Raw genomic sequence first — 27,142 nt, forward strand, 5'->3', positions numbered from 1 at the left:
GGAATACTTGCATATTATGTTTTATTCGGGGGTACAGCGAGGTGTTTGTAGTCACTTTGGGGAGATTGTTGTTATGGACCTATCACATCTGATCTTGAGTCATCAACTTCTTTGTATCCAACATACTGTGTGAGGGAGAAATTGCTCAAATGGCCGCAACAGCGCATGCAGGCAAGGGGATTCGGTGTCCTCTGCCTAGCTTCTCCCCACGTAGAACAAACACAAACTCCCAAAATAATCTTTAGGCCACCCAGCAGTATTGTCTGTAAGAGAATGACAAAAACACTATTTGACTTTCTTGGGCAATCATTGTGTACTGTCTGTATTCCTACTGTAGCAGCATGAGGCAGAATATTACACATGTCACAGGTACATGTTAGCTAGCTAGCTACAACACATAGGTGTAGTTACTCAAAGACTAATATGCCAAAGTCATTCATTTACTCTTCATCATCATTATCATCATCAAAACATTTCTCCAATGTTTTTGCTCCTAATGAGATGCACTGACGCTAGCTAGCTAACATTAGCTAGCTAGCTATAATGTTAGACTACTGTACATTAGCTCAATTATAATGTACTGAACAACACTGCCTTGTGTAAAAAGAGAGCTTATATTGCTGGCTAGCTACCGACAGCAAAACAACCAACTTGTTTGTCACTTTCCCTCCTTGTCCAGCTGGTCTAGGCTGCCGCCGCCAGTCTTGAACGTTCTGAAGAACGTCTCCAGCACCCCTCTATCCATATGAGCGTCAATGGTCTGTCACACACACACGATCCATGGGGTCTGCAGTGACCCTCTCCAATAAGAACTGTCCGCCATCAAATTTGTTGCAGCACAGACATTCCTCTTCTGTTGGCATGGCTGGACAGCACCTGCATAGGCACCACCAGTCAGAGTCTGACCGTGGCTCCCCATTGCTGCTTGCTGGTCTCAACTCCTCTTCCCGTGAACCTGGAGAAACTAGTACCACCCCCATTTTGAAAAGACTGCCTTCGAGGGTGGGAACACAATTGGACAAGGAAGTAGAGCTCCCGTCAGACTGTAGTATTTACAAAGCCAGGGAAAATGAGTAAACCTAGAAATCCTGCAATGTCGTGGCAGATAGGAACATCACTGTGACAAGTCCAATGGCTCTATTGAACAAGGACAACCATATCTACTCGCTGCTAGCATGATCGTTTAATCCACGAAACACAAAGGCCACAATAATTGCTACAAAACATGACTCCATTAATTTCTAGATCAGACAGCAGGCTCAATCAACCAATGACGTCATTGTTTGAACTCTCCCGGCATAAAAAAATGCTACGGTACATAATTATGTCTGAAACACCTCTCATAACTCATAATGATGTAGAAAGACTGGAAGAACACCCCAAATAGTGTCTAGTGGTGAAGTTTCCCTTTAATAAGAGCCTAACAACTACACCGTCTAAGAGCCTAACAACTACACCATCTAAGAGCCTAACAACTACACCCTCTAAGAGCCTAACAACTACACCCTCTAAGAGCCTAACAACTACACCCTCTAAGAGCCCTAACAAAACTAACAACTACACCCTCTAAGAGCCTAACAACACACCCTCTAAGAGCCTAACAACTACACCCTCTAAGAGCCTAACAACTACACCTCTAAGAGCCTAACAACTACACCCTCTAAGAGCCTAACAACTACACCCTCTAAGAGCCAAACAACTACACCCTCTAAGAGCCAAACAACTACACCCTCTAAGAGCCTAACAACTACACCCTCCTCAAACAGTAAGGCTTTCCCCTCTTCTTTCTGCTTCTTTCTACTCTATTGTTTCCTATCCTCCATTCTCTCTCTTTCTCCCCCTCTTTCCCTTTCCGGGTCTGCTTTGCTCATCCAATCCTCTCAATCTAACAATCAATCAAGGTAGTTACTGGTGTTCATTTTGTTTCTTGGAAATAATTAGAGCTACAAAGAACATGTTTCCTTTTCAAAAGTAAAAGGTTGTGACTATACCATTTTTCTCTTCTAAAATGTGACGGATTTGTTGATGTAACAAAGAGATTTGTTCCTTCCCTCAACTCCGATGCTGGGTATTGTGTTTCCGCCTGTCAGAATGACTTAAGGCTATAAGAGGAAGACCTGCCCTCAGATCCCAGCACTGAGAAGGGGCAGCTGGCCATAGTTTGATCTCTGATTCTCCATTCTATAACTACAAGGCTTGCTGCGTGTTGCATCTCTCCCCTGTGGTATGACTCCCATTTTCTGAGCCCATTCGCATCGCAAGCAGCCATCTGGTACACGCATACACAATGTACAAGCACACACACACACACACAAACTCACAGAACGTAGAAGTGCAATAATGCACGAACACGCATAAATGTGCATACACACACACACAAACACACACAAAGCAGCAGCAAACATTAGCCTCCCCAACCAACACAGAGGTCTTTGTATAGCAACACTGGCATCTGACCCAAAGCTGCCGATAGAAGGGGTGATACGGGGTGAAGGGGTATTGGCTGTGCAGGGTGGGGGGTGCAGGGTGGGGGGGTATTGGCTTGGCTGTGTTGGGAAGGAAACGTGGTGGGTTAGGTTGGAGGTGAACCAAGAGTCAGGAGGTGTGACAGAGTAGACAGAGGCGAGATGTGAAAGATTGGCCTGGTGAGGGGTAGTCATTCTGTGCCACTTGGTAAGGAGCCCAGGAGTGGGACACTCAACTCAATGGAGGATTGTTAGCTGACTGAAGGCAGTGCCAGCACTAACCCCACCATGTCATTATGATGTTTCTCTATAGCTACTGCATCTATGGATGGATGAAATGTTTCCCTTTAATCAGAATGAAACCTTCTACATACGCACACACAACACACACACACACACACAACTCACACCCACACATTCACCTCAACCCCGAGTGCCTCCCTGTCCACATGTGATTTCGATGAACAGTCACTTCTTCGCTTGCAAACTGTCCCTCCCGGAAGTGTTTCATTAATTGTAGAGTCTCCGCCTCCAAAAAATATTTTGTTTACTTTTGGAAGTGACACTCTGGTTGCCCTGGAGATGGGCTGAATCACAGTGTTCTAGAAACACAAACTTTTAATTGCGGTCAATCTATTCATACTGAGGTGGCAAGGACGAGAACACTTCACAACTTCATTAGAAGATACAGACAGCCAGGCATGGTACTCCGTCAGCAGGGGTTTGATTCAGGCCACATTTTAACAAGAGACACTGTCATTGAAAATAAAATTGTTATCAAAAAGGCGAGAATGTACGCAAGCGAAGATAAGAAGGGCTTGTTATTATTTCTGGTCAATTCAAGCGGCAGCTTTGAGGGAAACTGTTCTGCTCCCTGCTCTCCCATGGTGAAGTGACTCACGACGACCGTCTAAAATGACACGGGAGAAGAGTCAAACATTACTTGAATTAAACTACAGACAGCTACTGCATTACTTCTCATGGAACACAGTGTCAACAAATTAACTCTCCACTCTCATTATGCCTTCACTATGAATTATTGAAAATTACTAATGCAGCCAGGCATGTGTGTGTGTGCATGTGTGTTCAACAATGAATGTGTGGATGGTTCCAGCAGTATCACCTCCACGGTGTGTGTGTCTGTGTGTGTGTGTAGTGTTTGTGTCTGACAGTGAGTGACTGGAGAGAGAGAGCCCCATGGAGCTGAATCTCCACATTAAACACCACCTGCTCCTTCCAGATACATAAAACACAGCACTGTGTCACACACACACACAAACACACACACCTCGCCTTTGTAGCTCCACCATGCCTAACCACCCACACGCATGTAGCCAGGCATAATGCAGATTAACACCAACACACACACACACGCTCCACTTCCTCGGCACTCACTGATCTGAGCAATCCTCTAATAAACAGGAGTCTAGATATCAACATTCTGATTGTCATTCTCCCTCAGATAAATACTGTGTTCTAGCTATGTTTTCCATTTGTTCTGTGTTCTATATGGAGGATTAGAGATAATGGCTGTAATATTCATACTGAGCAGAGCGGAGCTGTCAACTGTCACGTGAGGTAAAGAGAGATGAAAAGTCTAATGAGGGAGTGGAGAGGAGTCCTGAACTGTAAACACACACAGACAGGCTACAATGGGTAATCTCAAGACCGCATGCTGCCATAGTGTCTCCCCGGAAGTTCGAATGAGAAGTCACATAGAATAAATATAAAAGAAGATTTTATAGAACTAATACATATTTTTCATTATTTAACTAGGCAAGTCAGTTAAGAACAAATTCTTATTTTCAATGACAGCCTAGGAACAGTGGGTTAACTGCCTTGTTCAGGGGCAGAACGACAGATTTTTACCTTGTCAGCTCGGGGATTCGATCTTGCAACCTTTCGGTTACTAGTCCAACGCTCTAACCACTAGGCTACCTGCCACCCCATATGCAACTAAGAAGTCAAATAGGGGAAGATTTTAATAAGAATATTTGAAGATCAATACAGATCATGTTTCGATCTACCTAACCAATGTACCATTAATCTACAAATGTTCTGTGTTCTACCAACAGAGCACAAATACTATGAGAGAGAGGAGATACATTGTTGAGAATGTATCAATATTTTACAGAGAACTTGGCCCATAAAAAAACTCTTAAGTTATTTAATATTCATGAATGCATCACCTTCATGAATATTCATGATCAGATGAATATTTTAGTTAATCTCCAATGGACGAATTAGGCTGCTCTTTCAGCTAATCAATAATTTGGAGGTGATTGTCATTGACGGACACCGTCGACAACGTCCAGACGAAAGGGTCAGAAAATAAAGTTACACTCCACAACTGTAGCTTGATCATCAGTGAAGATCATCACACGGTCTGCAGAGTACATGGCAGCAAGCAATGCCCCTGTGAACAACATTTTTGCGATGGATCTAGCCACAAAATAGAGATCAAATATTTGAAAATACGACGCCATAGGGCCGGGGTTACACTCCTGTCATATATTCAGCCGTGGCTCATTCTAAAGAAGTGGCTCTCTGATCAGCGCAGATGAAGTGAAATGTATTCTGAGTGTCAGAAGTCAACTGAGAGGGCATCACCACCACCGCTGTCGTATTGATGTGGATGGTTAAACCATAAAGAGGGCAACACAGACACCAAGGCAACAACAGCTCAGCACTTGATGTCTAGTCTGCCACTAAGGGATATTTACAGGGGGGTCCAACATGATGGATCTCTTGATAAAGATGAGTCAAAAAGACTGTTTAAAATAAATAATACAAATACTGAGCTACTGTATATTGTATGCTCCAAAAAATGTTCAATTATTATTTTAAACTAATACAATTGCTCAGAGAAATACATTTTGTTTCACAAGTAATACAAAAAAAACGCAAAAAGATTGGGGGTCAATACTCTAGCACCCTCCCCCTGCGAGGATAGCAACACTGAGCCTTTTTCTCAATGTTTTTATTTGAGATTGGAGAACACATTGGGAGGGATCTTAGACCAGTCCTCCATACAGAATCGTTCCATATCCTTGATATCCTTCGTTTTTGCTTGTGGACTGCCCTCTTCAATTCAAACAACAGGTTTTCAATGGGTTTCCAGTCCGGAGGACTGAGATGGCCATTGGAAAATGTAGATTGTGTGGTCAGTTATCCATTTCATGTGGATTTTGACGTGCAAAGTGACGGAAAATATCAAATCTTTTTCTTAATGTTTTGCGTGGGAAAAATGGCACAGCTCAAATTCTCTAAATTGAAAAATAAAGAAGACAATGATGGGTAGGAATGTAGTGGGGGGAACTGTCACTATCTCAGATATTCCTGTTAAATTTCCTACAGGAGAGTATAATAGATATAATTGTGGGCTAGGCACCATTTTCTGAAAGTATAAAGGCTCTTTCATATAATGACAGTATAAAAGAAAAGGAAATGGTGTGATATTTCCTACTTTATCACTTAAGATATGACTAATGGTCAATATGCAAGATGAGAGAAGATTAGTTTTGACCTTGACTGTGACCTTCTGCAGTTTGGAAATGAAAATGTGTGCAGAGAGGAGGAGAAGGCTGTTGGGGAGCCCTTTCTTGTCATTATGTTGTTTCCAGTTCTGAAGGTGGTTATTAATTTTATTTCTTTATGATTCACAATCTGCTCTTTCGAAATATGCCATATGCTCAAAGCAATTCAAGGATGACGAGTGTCAGAATCAGTACAGTAATAAAAATAGCCTAAATGAGCTTGATTTACAGCCTGTGCCTCCCAGCAGTCAGCCCTCTCTCCCTCACCTATGATAAAATCCCCTAGCCTTGGCAAACAACAGCCTGCCTGCCAGCCAGCCAGCAACACAGGACCAACACACACACTTACCTTTTTCAATCAATCCAGTGTTAGCCAGATAAAAAACAGAGTGCAGGTGTAGGGAGAAATGTATAACAAATGGGCAGTGTAGTACATATTTATTAGCATTGGAGGAAATTAAATCAATATCAGGGCCCAAATCAGTTTGTTTTAATCAGGAACAAACATATTGACTTCACACAATATGGCCAGTTTTATCTATCACTAATAAAAATTCATTGAGACAAGGTGCCTATAAAGGCTGTGACAAAATAGGAACCTCTATCTATAGCTTGCTATTTTCTATTGCTCTCTCCGATCGCTCTGACTCCCTTGCTCTCTCCATCTCTGTCTCCCTCTCTCTTTCCCCCTCTCTCGCTTCCTCTTTCCCTCTGTGTCCTTCTTTCCATGCCTACGAGGGAAGGAGCATCTGAAGGACAGAAGACAAGTGTGTCTGAGACCTCATATCAGAACACATGGTGCCCTGTGCGTTCCCATACATTCATTTGGCTGCAGTCTGGTCAGTAGCCCTTTCCTGCAGTCAAATGACCTAGTGGTCTCATGGGCGGAATGTTATTCATATTTTTCAAAATTGCATAACATTAAAAAACCGACTGAAAATCTGGTGTTTCTATGTCAAACGGTTTTGTTATATTTCAGTCTTCTGTGATGTATATAAAGTGTAATATTGGGTTGCAGACTCAAAATGTAATACATTTCAACTCTATATCTGACATGGTACAGGTGTCCTCTCTTTTTAAGCCCAGAACCATGTGTGTGAGGTGCATACTTGGGTTTCAAAGTAGCCTTGTTTAAGACCAAGAAACACTCTGTGTGACCCTGATTTAGCCCACTGCAGTAAAACGTTAATGCCTCCCTCTCTTTTGTTTCCGTTCATCGCCAGAGATCTTTAGACTTTTATGAAATTACACCTAATGGAATGTGATAATGGGAGCTTTCTGGCAATCAGGATGTTAGCTATGGTGTGGGGGGTCAGAGGTAGGGAGGTGCATGAAAAGGATTACTAAACACCCCCCTCACACACACACCACCTCTTCCAGTGCCCGGCTAAGGAGAATGTGATTACAAGCTATGGGGCCAGGCCCTCCTCTGGGGCATAGAGCACCACCATCCATCCATTATTGTAGAGCACCACCATACAGACAGTACCATCCATCCAGTAACATCCATCCAGTACCATCCATACAGTAACATCCATACAGTAACATCCATACAGTAACATCCATACAGTAACATCCAGACAGTAACATCCAGACAGTAACATCCAGACAGTAACATCCAGACAGTAACATCCAGATAGTAACATCCAGACAGTAACATCCATACAGTAACATCCAAGACAGTAACATCCAGACAGTAACATCCAGACAGTAACATCCATACAGTAACATCCATACAGTAACATCCAGACAGTAACATCCATCCAGTAACATCCATCCAGTAACATCCAGACAGTAACATCCAGACAGTAACATCCATACAGTAACAGTAACATCCAGACAGTAACATCCAGACAGTAACATCCATATAGTAACAGGATACATCCATCCAGTAACATCCATCCAGTAACATCCATCCAGTAACATCCAGACAGTAACATCCAAACAGTAACATCCATACAGTAACATCCAGACTAGAGGTCGACCGATTAATCGGAATGGCCGATTTCAAGTTTTCATAACAATCGGAAAACGGTATTTTCGGGCGCCGATTTGCCGAAAAAAGAAGAAAAAAAAATTACACCTTTATTTAATCTTTATTTAACTAGGCAAGTCAATTAAGAACACATTCTTATTTTCAATGACGGCCTAGGAACGTTCTGCCTCGTTTAGGGGCAGAACGACAGATTTTTAACCTTGTCAGCTCGGGGGATCCAATCTTGCATTGATTACATTGCACTCCACGAGGAGCCTGCCTGTTAGCGAATGCAGTAAGCTAAGGTAAGTTGCTAGCTAGCATTAAACTTATCTTATAAAAAACAATCAATCAATGACTGTCATTGCTCCAATGTGTACTTAACCATAAACATCAATGCCTTTCTTAAAATCAATACACAATTATATATTTTTAAACCTGCATATTTAGCTAAAAGAAATCCAGGTTAGCAGGCAATATTAACCAGGTGAAATTGTGTCATTTCTCTTGCGTTCATTGCACGCAGAGTCAGGGTATATGCAACAGTTTGGGCCGCCTGGCTCTTTGCGAACTAATTTGCCAGAACTTTACGTAATTATGACAACATTGAAGGTTGTGCAATGTAACAGGAATATTTAGACTCATGGATGCCACCCGTTAGATAAAATACGGAACAGAATAAACGTTTTGTTTTCGAGGTGATAGTTTCTGGATTAGTCAAAGGTAGTATATGGTTTAGAGAGAAATAGTCCACGCGTTATAATTCCTGTAATAACTTGTGGCTGAATTTGAAAGGGGTTCCTTCGTTATTTTACCGTTCATGTCTTCCATAGAGAATGTCTTGATCTACTTCAAATAAGGTCTGTGTTTCGTGCAGGCTTAAACCGCCTCGACGTTTTGATACCCGTGTAAATCTCACTAGGATAAGGTAACGTTCGTCAACATATTTTCATAAATCCACTCTACAATTTTTTTATCTTCGGTTATAATTAGCCAATATTGATCAGAGTTACCTTGTCCTATGGATATCTACACAGTTATAAAATTGGCACGGTGATGTAAGCCTACACGAAACACAGACCTTATTTTAAGTGAATCTAAAAATATCCTATGGAATAAATGAAGGAACCGCTTTTCAGATTTTGCTAGGTGTCATGGGAATTATGACTCGCACTTTGGTTGTCAATTCTTACCATGCCCATTATTAACATAGGATTTCCTGCATATAGAAATTAAAGTTTTTGTTTTCAACATTCATCACAGGTAATTTAAACTCAATTTTTATTCAAACAGTTGAGAGTATTTGTCTCCTAAGCAGACTCTTCAGTATCATTGTCACTTCAGAGCTGTGTGCGTGTGTGTATTTATGTATTATATTAAGTTAAAATAAAAGTGTTCATTGTTCATTCAGTATTGTTGCAATTGTCATTATTACAAAAATGTGTGTGTGTGTATGATATATATATATATATATAAAAAATAATTAAAAAAAATAATTAATCGTCCGATTAATCGGTATCGGCTTTTTTTGTCCTCCAATAATTGGTATCGGTATCGGCATTGAAAAATCATAATCGGTCGACCTCTAATCCAGACAGTATCATCCATATAGTAACAGGATACATCCATCCAGTAACATCCAGACAGTAACATCTAGACAGTAACATCCAGACAGTAACAGGATACATCCATACAGTAACATCCAGACAGTAACAGCCATACAGTAACATCCAGACAGTAACATCCATACAGTAAGAAAACATCCATCCAGTAACATCCATACAGTAACATCCATCCAGTAACATCCAGGCATTAACATCCATACAGTAACATCCAGACAGTAACATACATCCAGTAACATCCATACAGTAACATCCAGACAGTAACATCCATACAGTAACATCCAGACAGTAACATCCAGACAGTAACATCCAGACAGTAACATCCATATAGTAACATCCATACAGTAAGATCCATACAGTAACATCCATACAGTAACATCCAGACAGTAACATCCATACAGTAACATCCAGACAGTAACATCCAGACAGTAACATGCCATATAGTAAATCCATGACAGTAAATTCCATACAGTAACATCCATACAGTAACACCAGACAGGAACATTCAGACAGTAACATCCAGATAGTAACATCCAGACAGTAACATCCATACAGTAACATCCATACCAGTAACATCCATACAGTAACATCCATATAGTAACATCCATATAGTAACATCCATACAGTAACATCCATACAGTAAACATCCATACAAGTAACATCCATACAGTAACATCCATTATAGTAACATCCACTAGTATCAGTAACATCCATACAGTAACTCCATCAGTAACATCAGACAGTAAATCCTACAGTAACACATCCAGACAGGTAAATCCTACGCAGTAACATCCATACAGTAACATCCATACAGTAACATCCATATAGTAACATCCATACAGTAACAGGATACATCCAGACAGTAACATCCAGACAGTAACATCCAGACAGTAACAGGATACATCCATACATTAACATCCATCCAGTAACATCCATCCAGTAACATCCAGTTACAGCCAGCTAGTAACATCCATACAGTAACATCCATACAGTAACATCCAGTTACAGCCAGCTAGTAACATCCATACAGTAACATCCATACAGTAACATCCAGACAGTAACATCCATACAGTAACATCCATCCAGTAACATCCATACAGTAACATCCAGTTACAGCCAGCTAGTAACATCCATACAGTAACAGGCATCCAGTAATAGCCATTCACCTTGTAGAGATACTGCTGTTGCTCCTCTGACATCATCAGCTTGTAGCTGTCCGTCACCACCGAGTCCATGTCCATAAGCCAATCCCAGAGCTCCTGGAAGTCTGACTCAAACTCTTGCAGACTGGAGGACAGGAAGGAGGGAGGAGAGGAAGGAGGGAGGAGAGGGAGAAGGGAAGGAGGGAGAAGAGGAGATGGGAAGAGGGAAGGGAGAGTGGGAGGGGGGGGAGTAGAAGGGAGGAGGGAGAAGAAGACAAGGAGGAAGAGCTGGGGTTAGAGATGATGCCCCTGTGAAATATCCCACTAAACCCCTGCTAAACGCCCACCCCCAATGCCCACCTCTTCCTCAGCTTAACCATTAGGTTGAAAAGAGGGAAAGGCAGCCGGACATTACAGAGGGAATATTTGACAAGCGCTGGTAATTACCATGGCCCGTCAGTGGAATGCTGGGTTCAGGAGGGTGCAGAAGGTGTGAACAGGGTTAGACGCATACTGAATCTCTGACCCAGCTGGTGAGTGACACCTATCTCTATAGCACAGAAACATCTTAATTAAACATGACTTCAACTCTCCTTCCTCCCTACCTCCGTCACACCCCAGCCCCTCCTTCTCCTTCCCCAGCCCCCGACATGAAATAACATCAAATATTTATGAAAGGAACAAGGGCAATTGCTCAAACATACACATTACTGTCAGGGGTTTGGTTTGGTTTTTTAGACTCGGCGGGTGGCTACATGTTTATAAACATTAGTGGTTCAAATTGTTTTGGAATTCGCCTGGGCTGCTCTGGACACTTTGACAGTTGTGTCAGGCTGCCGATGGCGTTCCCGTCCCTTCTCTCGACTTCCATTCACAAAGCAATCAACTGAGTTGTCCCTGAAGAAAGAAACGACTATGAATGAGATTACATAAATAACCATCAAACTGGTGGGAAATATCAACACCCTCTTTATTTTAATTTATAGCAGCAACAAAGTTAACACAGGAGCGGGATTGAGTTTGGGCTTAGTACTACATATGTAATTTCAACAAGCATGGCGGAGCTGTATGTATTAGCATTTTCAAGCAGACATTGATGAAACAAAATGACGTTAGGGAAAATATGAATATTTTAGTCCTTGTTATACAGAAGTCACTGATCATAACAAAACAGGGGAGACAGAAAATGAGAAACCGTGTGACAAGTAAAGCTCGAGGAAGTCACCCTAAGGCATTAAACTCCGCAACTCATTATACGGCGGCTGCTGTAGGCCTTTTGTAAGCTAAACTGATAAATACGTTACAATATTCCTTCCGCAATATTGTTTTTTCCTCACTAATACAAAACTAAATGCTTGTAGAACAAGATCTCTGCGGGCATCTAACCAAACAAACAAATAAGGGAATAAAATCAAGCCTCACACAGCAGGATCCATTTAGCAGAGCTACATTATAGCCTTTTGATCTGTCAGAATCTTTCTCTATCAGTTGCCTTGGTTGTGTACAAAGCATACAGTACTGTCTGTATGTCTCCTCAACTAAACTAAACCTTCAAACCCTCCCTTTTGGCATTACTCTTCCCAGATCATTCCCTCCCTCCCTCCGATGAAAGTAGACATGCGTTAAATGTTACCCTGTTAACCGTAGGGATGCTAGGTCTGTGCTCTGCGGATGGATGGGTGGGTGCCGCACACTACAGCCCCAGCCTAGCTGACAGACACGCTAGCGTCTGAAATGGATGCATTTCCGTCCTCTATTCTTTTCAAATCCATTTAACATCAATCTCCCCCACTCAGAGGAGTGCTGGCTGGCTGATATGAGAGCAGCGCTACTGTACCTAATTCATCACCACCGCCCATCACTGGAGCCGCCATGTCACTCTGAGCAATAGGAAGGAAAGGTTGGATGCCTTATTGACACTCCTCACATCTCATTTAAAGTGACACTTTTATGGAAAGGCCCCTTTAATTGATGGTGTTAATCCCGCCTGCTACTAACGAGGGAAATTAACATCTAACATCCCTGCCTGTATGATATCTTTAAACCTGAAATGGCACCCTATTCCCTATATACAGTTGAAGTCGGAAGTTTACATACACCTTAGCCAAATACATTTCAACTCAGTTTTTCACAATTCCTGACATTTAATCATATTAAAAATTCCCTGTCTTAGGTCAGTTAGGATCATAACTTTATTTTAAGAATGTGAAATGTCAGAATAATAGTAGAGAGAATGATTTATTTCAGCATTTCTTTCTTTCATCACATTCCCAGTGGGTCAGAAGTTTACATACACTCAATTAGTATTTGCTAGCATTGCCTTTAAATTGTTTAACTTGGGTCAAACTTTTCGGGTAGCGTTCCACAAGTTTCCCACAATAAGTTGGGTGAATTTTGGCCCATTCCTCCTGACAGGGCTGGTGTAACTGAGTCAGGTATGTAGGCTTCCTTGCTCGCACACGCTTTTTCAGTTCTGCCCACAAATTTTCTATAGGATTTGAGGTCAGGGCTTTGTGATGGCCACTCCAATACCTTGACTTTGTTGTCCTTAAGCCATTTTGACACAACTTTGGAAGTATACTTAGGGTCATTGTCCATTTGGAAGACCCATTTGCGACCAAGCTTTAACTTCCTGACTGAAGTCTTGAGATGTTGCTTCAATATATCCAAATAATTTTCCTGCCTCATGATGCCATCTATTTTCCTCAGACCAGAGGACATTTCTCCAAAAAGTACGATCTTTGTCCCCATGTGCAGTTGCAAACCGTAGTCTGGCTTTTTATTTTCGGTTTTGGAGCAGTGGCTTCTTCCTTGCTGAGCGGCTTTTCAGGTTATGTCGATATAGGACTTGTTTTATTGTGGATATAGATACTTTTGTACCTGTTTCCTCCAGCATCTTCACAAGGTCCTTTGCTGTTCTTCTGGGATTGATTTGCACTTTTCTTACCAAAGTACGTTCACTAGGAAACAGAATGCGTCTCCTTCCTGAGCAATATGACGGCTGCGTGGTCCCATGGTGTTTATACTTGCATACTATTGTTTGTACAGATGAACGTGGTACCTTCAGGCATTTGGAAATTGCTCCCAAGGATGAACCATACTTGTGGAGGTCTACAATTTAGTTTCTGAGGTCTTGACTGATTTCTTTTGATTTTCCCATGATGTCAAGCAAAGATTCACTTAGTTTGAAGGTAGGCCTTGAAATACATCCACAGGTACACCTCCAATTGACTCAAATGATGTCAATTAGCCTATCAGAAGCTTCTAAAGCCATGACATCATTTTCTGGAATTTTCCAAGCTGTTTAAACGCACAGTCAACTTAGTGAATGTAAACTTCTGACTCACTGGAATTGTGATACAGTGAATTATAAGTTAAATAATCTGTCTGTTAGCAATTGTTGGAAAAATTACTTGTGTCATGCACAAAGTAGATGTCCTAACCGACTTACCAAAACTATAGTTTGTTAACAAGAAATTTGTGGAGTGGTTTAAAAAACGAGTTTTAATGACACCAACCTAGGTGTATGTAAACTTCTGACTTCAACTGTATATAGCGCTCTGGCCAAAAGTAGTGTATTATATAGGGATTATATACTCTGGCAAAAAGTAGTACACTTTATAGTGAATAGGATGGGGCTTTGGCCGAAAGCAGTGCACTATACAGGGAATAGCTTCGGTCTCAGTGACTGGCAGCCATTCTGTAATTATCAAGGTTGAGAGGTGTGCTAGTGAGCCGACAGGCCTGAAAACACAGCGGTGGTGGCGAGCTAGCAAGCAAGAAGAGAGGAGAGGCAGCCCTGGCTATAGATTTCGACAGCTCCTTCCCGAAGACGTTTCCATTTAAAGGTAAGGGCCAAAGAGTCAAAACAATGAATCCTTGAGCAGGCAGCCGTCATTAAAATTCAAAGGATCATTATGGGTTTCTACCAAATAAATCATTAGAATGAGAGGCTTAAAAGGATTAAAAGGAGGCTTGATTCAAAGCCAAGGGAGGGGAGTCAGCTAGGTCTGGACTCCTGAGTTAGAGACTGACTCACTCTCTGTCTGCTGCAGGACTGACTGGGGAGGAGACCCTGAAACGTAACCTACCTAACAGTTGTGGTTGGTGGGTTGAAATATCGGAGGACAGGCTTATTGTAATGGCTGGAGTGGAATAAATAGAATGGTACCTTTTACTATGTGTTTGATCCTATATTTCTGCCCACCAGCCTCCTCTGCTACCTACCATTGAGGGTACTGTGTTGAATAATCTGTGGTCGAATAATCCATTTAACATTCACTGACGAACATGGACTTTTTCGAATGACACAGTTGCAGTCAAATATATGGACACCCTTGCAGTTCAACCACCAGAAGTGGTTGAATGGCTATTTTTACTCTGTAGGCACATGCAATTTACCACAGGTGACATAAATAACACACTAAACGAGAATCCCGTGCCTCCAACCAACGTAATTTTAATATGGCATTATTTAGTCCAGCCCATTTTTGGACTTTGAAGTAAAAAAAATCTCAATTTCAGTTAAGATTATAATTTTTGGGTCCTGTGACGTTGTAAATCAAACAAATACACATGTGAACACACTTTTATTTTACATTTTTCCCCAACTTATTTGATAAGAAATAGTGAATCATGCAAAGGGTGCCAATATATTTGACCGCAACTGTATATAGAATCCTTGTTCTAAAATGTTGTACTGTACAGTTACCAAACAACAATAGCACTGTGCTTGGGAGTCCACTCACTCTTCCACTGCTTATCATTAGGACAACGAACATGACTCTCCAGTTCCTAGTCTTTTAAGTGCGTCTTTCCCAATGAGTGGAGCAGAAGCTTGTAAACAGTAGCTAGCTTCTGTCTGTTGGCGATAACCACTGGGGGAGAGAGACCATCAAAGTAAGGCGTGAAACAGTCAAAAAGCGCCGTGACAAAGAGTGGTGCTGTACACGCCAGATTACAATGTTAAGAACGTGACCCCCAAATTATAAAAGTGTGTGTGACATCTCATTCCACTGTGAATAAACAGAATGCTTAAATTGACAGAGCAACTTCTCTTGTAGAAAGAGAAAGCCTTCTTCTTCTTTGCAAGAGACCACATTGTCCCCAAGCTTCAGTAGTTATAGTGGTAGCTAAAACAAACCCTCAGTGACTAACAGTTATCATTGAGTTGCTTCCATTTCCTGTATATTTTTCTCAACTCAGTAAATCATTTGATGTCAAAATAAAAGACCCCATTTCAAAATAAAAGACCCCGTTTCAAGATAAAAGACCAATTTTCAAGATAAAATACCAGATTGGGCTGGCTCATACAGTAGGCTACCTAAATCGAAGAGGTCTGATTGTGGGTCTGTATAACATAACCAAGTGGGTCCCCAAAAGTATGGTGGCCCTAAGGGTCAATGGTGGCGTTCTACCTGTTGTTCTTGGACATCTGTGTGTACTCCCTCCCAGTCCTCCTGTTGGTGCCAGTGCAGAACTGCTGGCTCTTCAGCTTCAGGCTCAGCTCGTCCAGGGCATCCCTCTGGGCCTCATGGTGGCTCTGCAGCAACTCCACCTGATAACACAACACATCAAAGGACACATTAGGGTCATGTTCATTTGGCAATAAAGAGAGGAAAATAGGGACGGACCACCGTGACTATGCCAATAAGAAATGCTCATTTTTGTTTTCTGTTTCAGAATGTTTGGAAACATTTTGCTACAGTGTGACTTACTGAATAAGACCTACCACTGGGAAACTAAGGACATTCTGGAAAACAAAGGTCGTTCTGTATATTGTCAGATATTATGTTGATGTGAGTGTATAATTCTCAACACAACATTAGTTATTAGCTTTAAACAAACACCTGTTACTGATATAGCAATTGTGATTGATAGTTACTTGAATAAGATGTCCTATGCATTAAAGATGATGGACATACTCAAGAGCCCAACAGATTGGCCACTAGACAAACACCCCGTTGTACTGTAGGAATATCAAATCCCACCATACGGCAACATTACCAAAGTGCTTCTGTTAAGATCAGTGATTCTGAGCATCAGACAATCAGAAAGCTGTGCAGGCCTTGCAGTGGATCTGTAATTGCATACAAAATATATGGAGATGAAGCCAATGCTGTGCCAATGAACGACTCCCCGGCCCCACCCTGCTTGGTTTTTCCTCATTCCTCCTTAACACTGTATAAACTGTCTTTGTTTGTGTGCTGTCAAAACCGTTTTGTCTATTTTGCAGATGCCTCTACAAAGGTCAAACAATTCCATGAATGCAAACTGCTTCTCTATCAAAAGCACACTCGATAATAAACAAGTAAATCAACAGATAGATGCATTTGGTTTCTCGTTCTCATTTATTTGTGTGTGTGTGTGTTATGAAACCTGCTCTGTTCATTTGGGAAGAATGAAATGAACCTAACTAGGAGCTCCAAGAAAATTAGCGGGCGCAACTGTGGCGGCAAGATCTCCTTCTCCGTCCCCCTCGAAGGAATTTGCTTTCATTTGCCTTCATTTCGGATTCACTCAGCCCGCTCACGGACGCCGTGTCAGGATCCTAATTACCCAATCCCATTGGAGCTGCTTACACACACAATAATGACTAATGCAGACTACAGACAAAAGCAATTTAGCACCAGCCACCTTGAATTGGAGGACAGGACAGATAGTGCATGCGGCCGGGGCCCAGAAGAGAGTATCATCCGTGGAATGTATGAGGACTCTCCATGATTCTTTTTGGCTTCCCAGTTTGAAGGATCTTGAAGAAGTTTTGTTATGTCCTTCTCAAACTAGCCAGAACTACACTGAGTATACAAAACATTAAGAACAAGCTCGTTCCATGACACAGACTGACCAGGTGAATCCAGGTGAAAGCTATGATCCCTTATTGATGTCACTTGTTAAAGCCACTTCAATCAGTGTAGATGAAGGGGAGGACACAGGTTAAAGAAGGATTTTTAAGCCTTGAGACAATTGAGACATGGATTGTGTATGTGTGCCATTCAGAGGGTGAACGGGCAAGGCAAAATATTTAAGTGCCTTTGAACGGGGTATGGTAGTAGGTTCCAGGCGCACCGGTTTGTGTAAAGAACTGTGACGCTGCTGGGTTCTTCACGCTCAACAGTTTCCCGTGTGTATCAAGAACGGTCGACCACCCAAACGACATCTCAGTATACAGCTCTATTTCAATACTGATGTCTATGAATTTATGCAGGCTATATTTAGAATTGATGAAAACAGGATAAGGCTACAGTAGTAGGGAAGTGCTAGTTAGTAAGGCAATGCCATAATGATCACCTATATCATAATTGTATAACTATACCATATATCTATAATATAAATATTGGCACCATTAATAAAGGTGCGCAAATAAGATTGTATAAAATAAACAGAATTGGTATCACTTTATCTGAGTAGTATCAAGAGAGGACTAATAGTACAACCAGCTGTAGATCATCTATATAGGACTATCCAGATAAAGTGGGACCAAATAATATACCAAATACTGAGCTACAGTGAGCTCCAAAAGACTTTGGACAGTGAGCCATGTTTTGTTGTTTTAGGATTTGAAATGATACAATGACTATGAGGTTAAAGGGCAGACTGTCAGCATGGACTCTACAAGGTGTCAAGCGTTCCACAGGGATGCTGGCCCATGTTGACTCCAATGCTTCCCACAGTTGTGTCAAGTCTGGATGTCCTTTGGGTGGTGGACCATTCTTGATACACACAGGAAACTGTTGAGCGTGAAAAACCCAGAAGCTCCGCAGTTCTTGACACAAACCGGTGCGCCTGGAACCTACTACATTACCCCATACAAAGGCACGTGAATATTTTGCCTTGCCCATTCACCCTCTAAATGGCAGACATACACAATCCATGTCTCAATTATCTCAAGGCTTAAAAATCCTTCTTCAACCTGTCTCCTCCCCTTCATCTACACTGATTAAAGTGGATTTAGCATGGCGACATCATTAAGGGATCATAGCTTTTACCTGGATTCGCCTGGTCAGTCTATGTCATGGAAAGAGCAGGTGTTCTTAATGTTTGGTATACTCAGTGTATAAGGCAATTTTTCCCAATACTTTTGGTCCCCTAAAATGGAGGGACTATGTCAAAAAAAGTGCTGTGATTTCTAAACGATTCACCCGATATCATTTCACATCCAAAGTGCTGGAGTACTGAGCCAACACCAAATGTGTCACTGTTCCAATACCTTTGGAGTTCACGCAAACAAATGGGGAAATTCTTTTATTTTATACTAATAGAATTGCTCAGAGAAAGAGATTTTGCTTAACAAGTAATACTTTTTTTCTCTCAAAAAGATAAGGGTCACAATTATTGGAACCCTTGTTATCAATACCTTTCAAAACCTCACCTTGCGAGGATAATGGCACGGAGTCCTTATCCTCAAAAGGACTTGAACCCCATTGAAAACCTGTGGTTTGAATTGAAGAGGGTAGTCCATAAGCGCAGACGAAGGACATCAAGGATCTGGAAAGATTCTGTATGGAGGAATGGTCTAAGATCCCTCCCAAAGTGTTCTCCAACTCATAAAACCTTTTAGAAAAGGCTCAGTGCCGTTATCCTCGCAAGGTGAGGTATTGAAAACAGGGGTGTCCAATCATTTTTTACCCCTATCGTTTTGGAAATTTGTTTTATTACTTGTTGAACAAAATCTCTTTCTCTAAGCAATTTTATTAGTATAAAATTATATAATATTTTTTGCATACAATTTAGCTCAGTAGTTGTATTATTTATTTCATAGTCTTTTTTTCTCATTATCAAGGGTGCCAATCATTTTGTACCTGACAGTATGCCATAATGATTACCTGTACCATAAGCCTATACCATAATGACTAACTCTACCAGATCTGCCTGAACATTATTTCCTTAGTAACCCAGGAATCAATGCTTCACAAAACGCCGATCACATTGATAGTATGAGCAACAATTCCTTCCAGTCTTAAAATGGAGAGGGGTGCTTTGTGTTGATATTTCCAACAGTTACGCAAAAAAAAAAGACAATTCACCATTTAGATAGAGAAAGCAAACATCAACACCGCACATCAACAGTGATTTCCATCAACCTTCTGATATGACTTATTTTCTGGAAAATAACATCTCTGAGCAGTGATTTGCCAGGAAAAATCTCTATAGAGAATAACCCTGTGAACTGCGGACGGCATGGTTGGTTTTGATTTTCTTGCAATCCCTTTCAGCCTGTTTAAACTTCTGCTTATTCAGATATGCAGACATGGGGATTCGGAGTGCTGCATCCTGTATTCTTATTTCAAACAGAATCATTCAAACCTGCGCTGCTCGCACACTCGCTCACTCTGTCAAAACACTCCTCTCCTGCCTTTAAACTGCTAATGTGCAAAGGAATCAATATAAATTTTGATCATTTGATGAATACTTACGTCTGTCTCGGGAGACAGAGGGCAGACTCAGATATGAGGATCTGCTGAATCAAGTCATTTTAGGTGTTTTTTGTTTACACGCCAGGGCCAATTTACTATACTGGGCCTCAGAACTACTTTCTAGAGCCAGATATCTCCAGGGGCAACCCCTGCTGCTTCGACTGTCAATCAACCATCCATCCATCCATCCAAGCAGTCAGAGTTCTATCATCATCATCACCTGTTTCCTCTGCTTTCAGATACTGTTACCTTCACATACTGTTTCAATTATTGGTTCTGCTATAGGCTCTCATTGATCAGACCAGGCAGGAGAGGATAATGATGATGTCATCAATAATGGATATGTGGTGATGTATACAACCGTAGCTCCCAGCACTCACATACTCCCTTTGAAAATATCAATATGGCTGTAATGCAGTATGATTAGGGTGAAACAGTGATGCATATTGTCTACAATACGTCTTGTCTGTATATTTTCACATAGCTTATAGCTCAAAGATGGATAGGTAGATACATCCTTGCTGGTGGTTCTGAAAGTTTTCCTGAACTTTAATATCGAATCGACCTTCCCATACAATTGGCATGAATCAAACGAACAAAGAAAGATGCAACAACAGAACGGCTGATTGGTTCAACATTTAGTCCATTGAAGATTTAAAGTCCAAGACCAGGCGTGACAGTCACAGTAACAACGACTTTGCTCGTTTGATTTTTATTGTGGTCCTCTGTAGCTCAGTTGGTAGAGCATGGCGCTTGCAACACCAGGAAGTGGGTTCCATTCCTACGTAAAATGTATGCGCGCGTGACTAAGTTGCTTTGGATGAACGCATCTGCTAAATAGCATATATTATATTATTGAGATAGAAGACATTGAACCATACAGGCAAAATTCATACACTTAATGTACTCCTTATGGAAAAGATATCCTGAGTGGATACATACAGGATGAATAAATTCTGAAAGTTCTCATTCATTCACACTAATACCTGCAAAAAAAGAAAGAAAAGTAAAAGAGTAAAAATGAGATATCCCTCAAAGATCAATAAAACAAATAGAAATGCCATCTGCAAATACAAGGAGCTAGGAGTTAAAAGTTATGTGATACTGAAGGCAGAGATAAACTTGAGGGAAGAATCACAGACTTACAAGAATGTCCATGGGCTGTTTGGAGGACCAGATGTTTCGAATAAAAACACACCAGCAAATTCATTTGAATCAAAATAATCAAAACAGAATCGTGCAACAACGGCTTTTCCCTTTGTCTTTCTTCTGAGACCCCCAAAAAAACTACAAGAGATAGAAAGAAAAAAGGAATTTTGTGGCCGAAATGCAAACAGGATACTGGTCTCATTTGAACCAGCTGGGGAACAATACAAAATTAACGAGGAGAGATACAGTATGTGCCTCTGGTGAACACTACTCGGTACGGGAACGGTAGAGCCGAGGTCTGAGCACGCCTTTTAAACTGTATATTTAGGCAATGTGACATAAAGCTGGGTTGGTTTATTTCTTTATCGTCCTCTCTGAATGCAAGAGGCATCGCGGCGAGATTGAAAACTGTGGGAAGTCACCGCCAACCACCCCGCCCCCCGCGACTTGTGTTCAAACACCCACAACATACATTGGCTTGTTTGAAATTTCTCCCATCAGGGCCATCCTGATGTGCTGTGCTGAGGCTGTATCAGAAAGGAGCGGACGGAGAGATGGAAGGGTGGAAGAAGCATGCTCAGAAAATAAATTCAGATGGGAGCGGTGGGGTTGGAACTCAGGAGTTGTAAACGGCTGAGGATTCCATTAAAGTATCTCATAAATTTACACATACAACAGTGAAGCTTCACCTTCAAAACAACCAACAACCCTTATGGGAATAGGCCACCATTTTGAAATCCTGATCATCAATAGAGGAGTGATGTGGAATTCCATGCACTGTATCCACCTTGTTTTCTGCAACAACAAAAAATTACAGGAAAAATATTTTCTTTAACGCTCCCATTTGTTTCCATTTGAAACATGCTGTAGAGGATTATTTCCAAGAGTGTGGCTCTCTGAGGAGCCATTGGAAAACAAGAAACTCATTTGAAAACTATTACTTTCAAATCACTAGCCATAAAGTCTGGATTTAATATGTAGTATGGTCTCCTGGCATGAATCATGAGACTGCCAAAAATAACTATTATTATAAAAGTGTGGTCTGACATGTGCACCTTTCATTCATTCATTCTCTCTTACGTACAGTATATGGGATTCTCACGGCTATAAATAGCAGTATACTGTACTATGACTGCTATGATTGATTCTCCATGTTTCTTTGAGATGAGGGTCACAGTTATTTCCCTCTTCTCGTTTAGTGCAATGATTTAACAGAAAGCCTTTTGCATTGACTAGTGTCATTATATCATCATGATGAGCATACTGGACAACATGAGAGGGGTGGAACGTCTGCATAAATAAAGCAATGGCACAGAGTTGGGCTGGCTGACTTATTCAGCATCTCCACCAAAAGGACTTTGACCTTGACGGTGAAGTGCCAGTGATAAACATCCATGGGTTACACGACGTACATATGCTCCTGCACCTTTAAGAAATATCTTAGGGGAGTTTGAAAGGTTTAGCTCCTGCAACATTTATCAGGGCGTGAAATTAGCAATTGCTAGGAGCTAAATTGCTGCTTCTTATTTAATGTTGTTGCTGAAAGGTGACATTTAATCGCTGATCCCTGGCTTCCAAGAAGTCTAAACAGCAACAGAGACAGACAGACACATCAGTGTGAAGAGGACAACACCAGCGGAACTCACACACACACTGTCCCCCACTATAGATTAGGGAGGTAGGGCTACTATTGATTGTGTGATCATCATTTTCTATCTAATACACAGGCAGACTACTGACCGTCTATCTAATACACAGTCAGACCTATGGCGTCTATCTAATACACAGAGACTACTGACCGTCTATCTAATACACAGTCAGACTACTGGCCGTCTATCTAATACACAGTCAGACTACTGACCGTCTATCTAATACACAGTCAGACTACTGGCCGTCTATCTAATACACAGTCAGACTACTGACCGTCTATCTAATACACAGTCAGACTACTGGCCGTCTATCTAATACACAGTCAGACTACTGACCGTCTATCTATAAACAGTCAGACTACTGGCCGTCTATCTAATAACAGTCAGACTACTGACGCTATCTAATACACAGTCAGACTACTGACCGTCTATCTAATACACAGTCAGACTACTGACCGTCTATCTAATACACAGTCAGACTACTGACCGTCTATCTAATACACAGTCAGACTACTGACCGTCTATCTAATACACAGTCAGACTACTGACCGTCTATCTAATACACAGTCAGACTACTGCCGTCTATCTAATACCACGTCAGACTACTGACCGTCTATCTAATACACAGTCAGACTACTGACCGTCTATCTAATACACAGTCAGACTACTGACCGTCTATCTAATACACAGTCAGACTACTGACCGTCTATCTAATACACAGTCAGACTACTGACGTCTATCTAATAACAGTCAGACTACTGACCGTCTATCTAATACACAGTCAGACTACTGGCCGTCTTCTAATACACAGTCAGACTACTGGCCGTCTATCTAATACACAGTCAGACTACTGGCCGTCTATCTAATACACAGTCAGACTACTGGCCGTCTATCTAATACACAGTCAGACTACTGACCGTCTATCTAATACACAGTCAGACTACTGGCCGTCTATCTAATACACAGTCAGACTACTGCGCTCTCTAATACACAGTCAGACTACTGACGCCTATTAATCACAGTAGACTATGACCGTCTATCTAATACACAGTCAGACTACTGACCGTCTATCTAATACACAGTCAGACTACTGACCGTCTATCTAATACACAGTCAGACTACTGACGTCTATCTAATACACAGTCAGACTACTGACCGTTATCTAATACACAGTCAGACTACTGACCGTCTATCTAATACACAGTCAGACTACTGACCGTCTATCTAATACACAGTCAGACTACTGACGTCTATCTAATACACAGTCAGACTACTGACCGTCTATCTAATACACAGTCAGACTACTGACCGTCTATCTAATCACAGTCAGACTACTGCCGTCTATCTAATACACAGTCAGACTACTGCCGTCTATCTAATACACAGTCAGACTACTGACCGTCTATCTAATACACAGTCAGACTACTGACCGTCTATCTAATCCACAGTCAGACTACTGACCGTCTATCTAATACACAGTCAGACTACTGACCGTCTATCTAATACACAGTCAGACTACTGACGCAGTCTGATCTATTAATACCAGTCAACTACTGACCGTCTATCTAATACACAGTCAGACTACTGACCGTCTATCTAATACACAGTCAGACTACTGGCCGTCTATCTAATACACAGTCAGACTACTGACCGTCTATCTAATACACAGTCAGACTACTGACCGTCTATCTAATACACAGTCAGACTACTGACCGTCTATCTAATACCAGTCAGACTACTGACCGTCTATCTAATACACAGTCAGACTACTGCCGTCTATCTAATACACAGTCAGACTACTGACCGTCTATCTAATACACAGTCAGACTACTGACCGTCTATCTAATACACAGTCAGACTACTGACCGTCTATCTAATACACAGTCAGACTACTGACCGTCTATCTAATACACAGTCAGACTACTGACCGTCTATCATTTTAGGCATTTGTTTATTTTAGGCATATCTTAACAGTATTAATATGAGACAATGAGAACAGCGTATGTCTGTGAGAAACACCATTAATGACTGAAAGATAACCAGTAACAACACGCCCATATAGTGTATTAGACAGCACTCAAATACGTGTTTGTCCCTAGCGCTCATACACATAAATCTTTTTTCCTATCTTTAAAAACAACAGAAATCAGAAATCCTTCACAGGCTCAGTACACCTCCCTAGCAGCCCATCTGAGATCAATTAAACATGGAGAGGAGAGGCTGCACAGCGGCATCCGGCAAACAGCTCAGATGAAGATATTTCTAAAACAGAGCCAAGCGCTTCAGGCAGGTGTTACACTGAGAATGCATTAATATAGGTAATTAACATTAGCCACAATTTAATTAACATGCAAACTAATTAGGAAATAATTAAGTAACATAAAAAATCTGATCTTAATTCTAAATCGGAGAAAAGCTGGTATCAGAGCTAGCTGCTCGACAACATGCCTTCCTTTGAGTTCGGGGAGCTAAAACGAATGTTTTTGGGGTGTTGTTGGATGAAAGGAGTGAAGGTTTTCAAAGTGAATTGTAGAGGAAAATAAATAAGTCAACAGGCGCAGGATCAAGCCTTGAATCAGAGTTGGCGTAATGTTCACGTTTGCCTCTCCCTGAGACCCAGTGGTGGGCAGATTGCAGTATAACATCAGTGCCAACGCATGGGAGAGATAGAACAAGCATGGTAGGAGCCTGGGCAGGTTCTGTAAAAAACCCTACCTGAATCCACGCTGTCTGTCTGCCTGACATTCTGTCTGCCTGCCTGCCTGTCTGTCTTCCTGTCTGCCTGTCTCTGACTCATATTGTAGCAGCAAGTCAGTCATTACAATGTGCCGTCATACTACAGCGACGCATACTACAGCGACGTCATACTACAGCGACGCCATACTACAGCGACGTCATACTACAGCGTCATACTACAGCGACGTCATAATACAGCGTCATACTAAAGCGACGTCATAATACAGCGTCATACTACAGCACGTCATACTACAGCGTCATACCAGCGACGTATAATACAGCGACGTCATACTAAAGCGACGTCATAATACAGCGACGTCACACTACAGCGTCATACTACAGCGACGCCATAATACAGCGACGTCATACTACAGCGACGTCACACTACAGCGTCATACTACAGCGACGCCATAATACAGCGACGTCATACTACAGCGACGTCACACTACAGCGTCATACTACAGCGACGTCACACTACAGACGCCATAATACAGCGCCGTCATACTACAGCGACGTCATACTACAGCGACGTCACACTACAGCGACGTCACACTACAGCGACGTCACACTACAGCGACGTCATACTACAGCGAGACGTCACTAAGCAGCGACGTCACACTACAGCGCGTCACACTACAGCGACGTCATACTACAGCGACGTCATACTACAGCGACGTCACACTACAGCGACGTCATACTATAGCGACGTCAACTACAGCGACGTCACACTACAGCGTCATCTACAGCGACGTCATACTACAGCGACGTCACACTACAGCGACGTCACACTAGCAGCGACGTCATACTACAGCGACGCCATACTACAGCGACGTCATACTACAGCGTCATACTACAGCGACGTCATAATACAGCGTCATACTACAGCGACGTCATACTACAGCGACGTCATACTAAAGCGACGTCATACTACAGCGACGTCGTACTAGCGACGTCATAGTACAGCGACGTCGTACTACAGCGACGTCACACTACAGCGACGTCACACTACAGCGACGTCATACTACAGCGACGTCATACTACACGCGACGTCATACTACATCGACGTCATACTACAGCGACGTCATACTACAGCGACGCCATACTACAGCGACGTCATACTACAGCGACGTCATACTACAGCGACGTCATAGTACAGCACGTCGTACTACAGCGACGTCGTACTACAGCGACGTCGTACTACAGCGACGTCGTACTACAGCGACGTCGTACTACAGCGACGTCGTACTACAGCGACGCCGTACTACAGCGACGCCATATATACAGCGTCATACTACAGCGACGTAATACTACAGCGTCATACTACAGCGACGTCATACTACACACGCGACGTCATACTACAGCGACGTCATACTAACATGCGACGTCACTAATACAGCGACGTCATACTACAGCGACGTCACACTACAGCGACGCTCATAATACAGCGACGTC

At 41.9% G+C, this 27,142-nt stretch overlaps 1 protein-coding gene across 1 annotated transcript in view; it reads right to left on the reverse strand.

The window, feature by feature from the left end:
• akap6 (A kinase (PRKA) anchor protein 6) overlaps window positions 1–27,142 on the reverse strand; it is a 204,139-nt gene that overhangs the window by 79,437 nt on the left and 97,560 nt on the right. Inside the window, exons 9-10 of the mRNA XM_070445275.1 lie at window positions 16,158–16,297; window positions 10,765–10,885 (exon numbers count right to left, since the gene is read on the reverse strand). Coding sequence (XP_070301376.1) covers window positions 10,765–10,885; window positions 16,158–16,297 — 261 coding nt within the window. The remainder of the gene's footprint in view (window positions 1–10,764; window positions 10,886–16,157; window positions 16,298–27,142) is intronic.

Source organism: Salvelinus sp. IW2-2015, linkage group LG9, assembly GCF_002910315.2.
Source record: "Salvelinus sp. IW2-2015 linkage group LG9, ASM291031v2, whole genome shotgun sequence".
In the NCBI taxonomy this organism is placed as follows: domain Eukaryota; kingdom Metazoa; phylum Chordata; class Actinopteri; order Salmoniformes; family Salmonidae; genus Salvelinus; species Salvelinus sp. IW2-2015.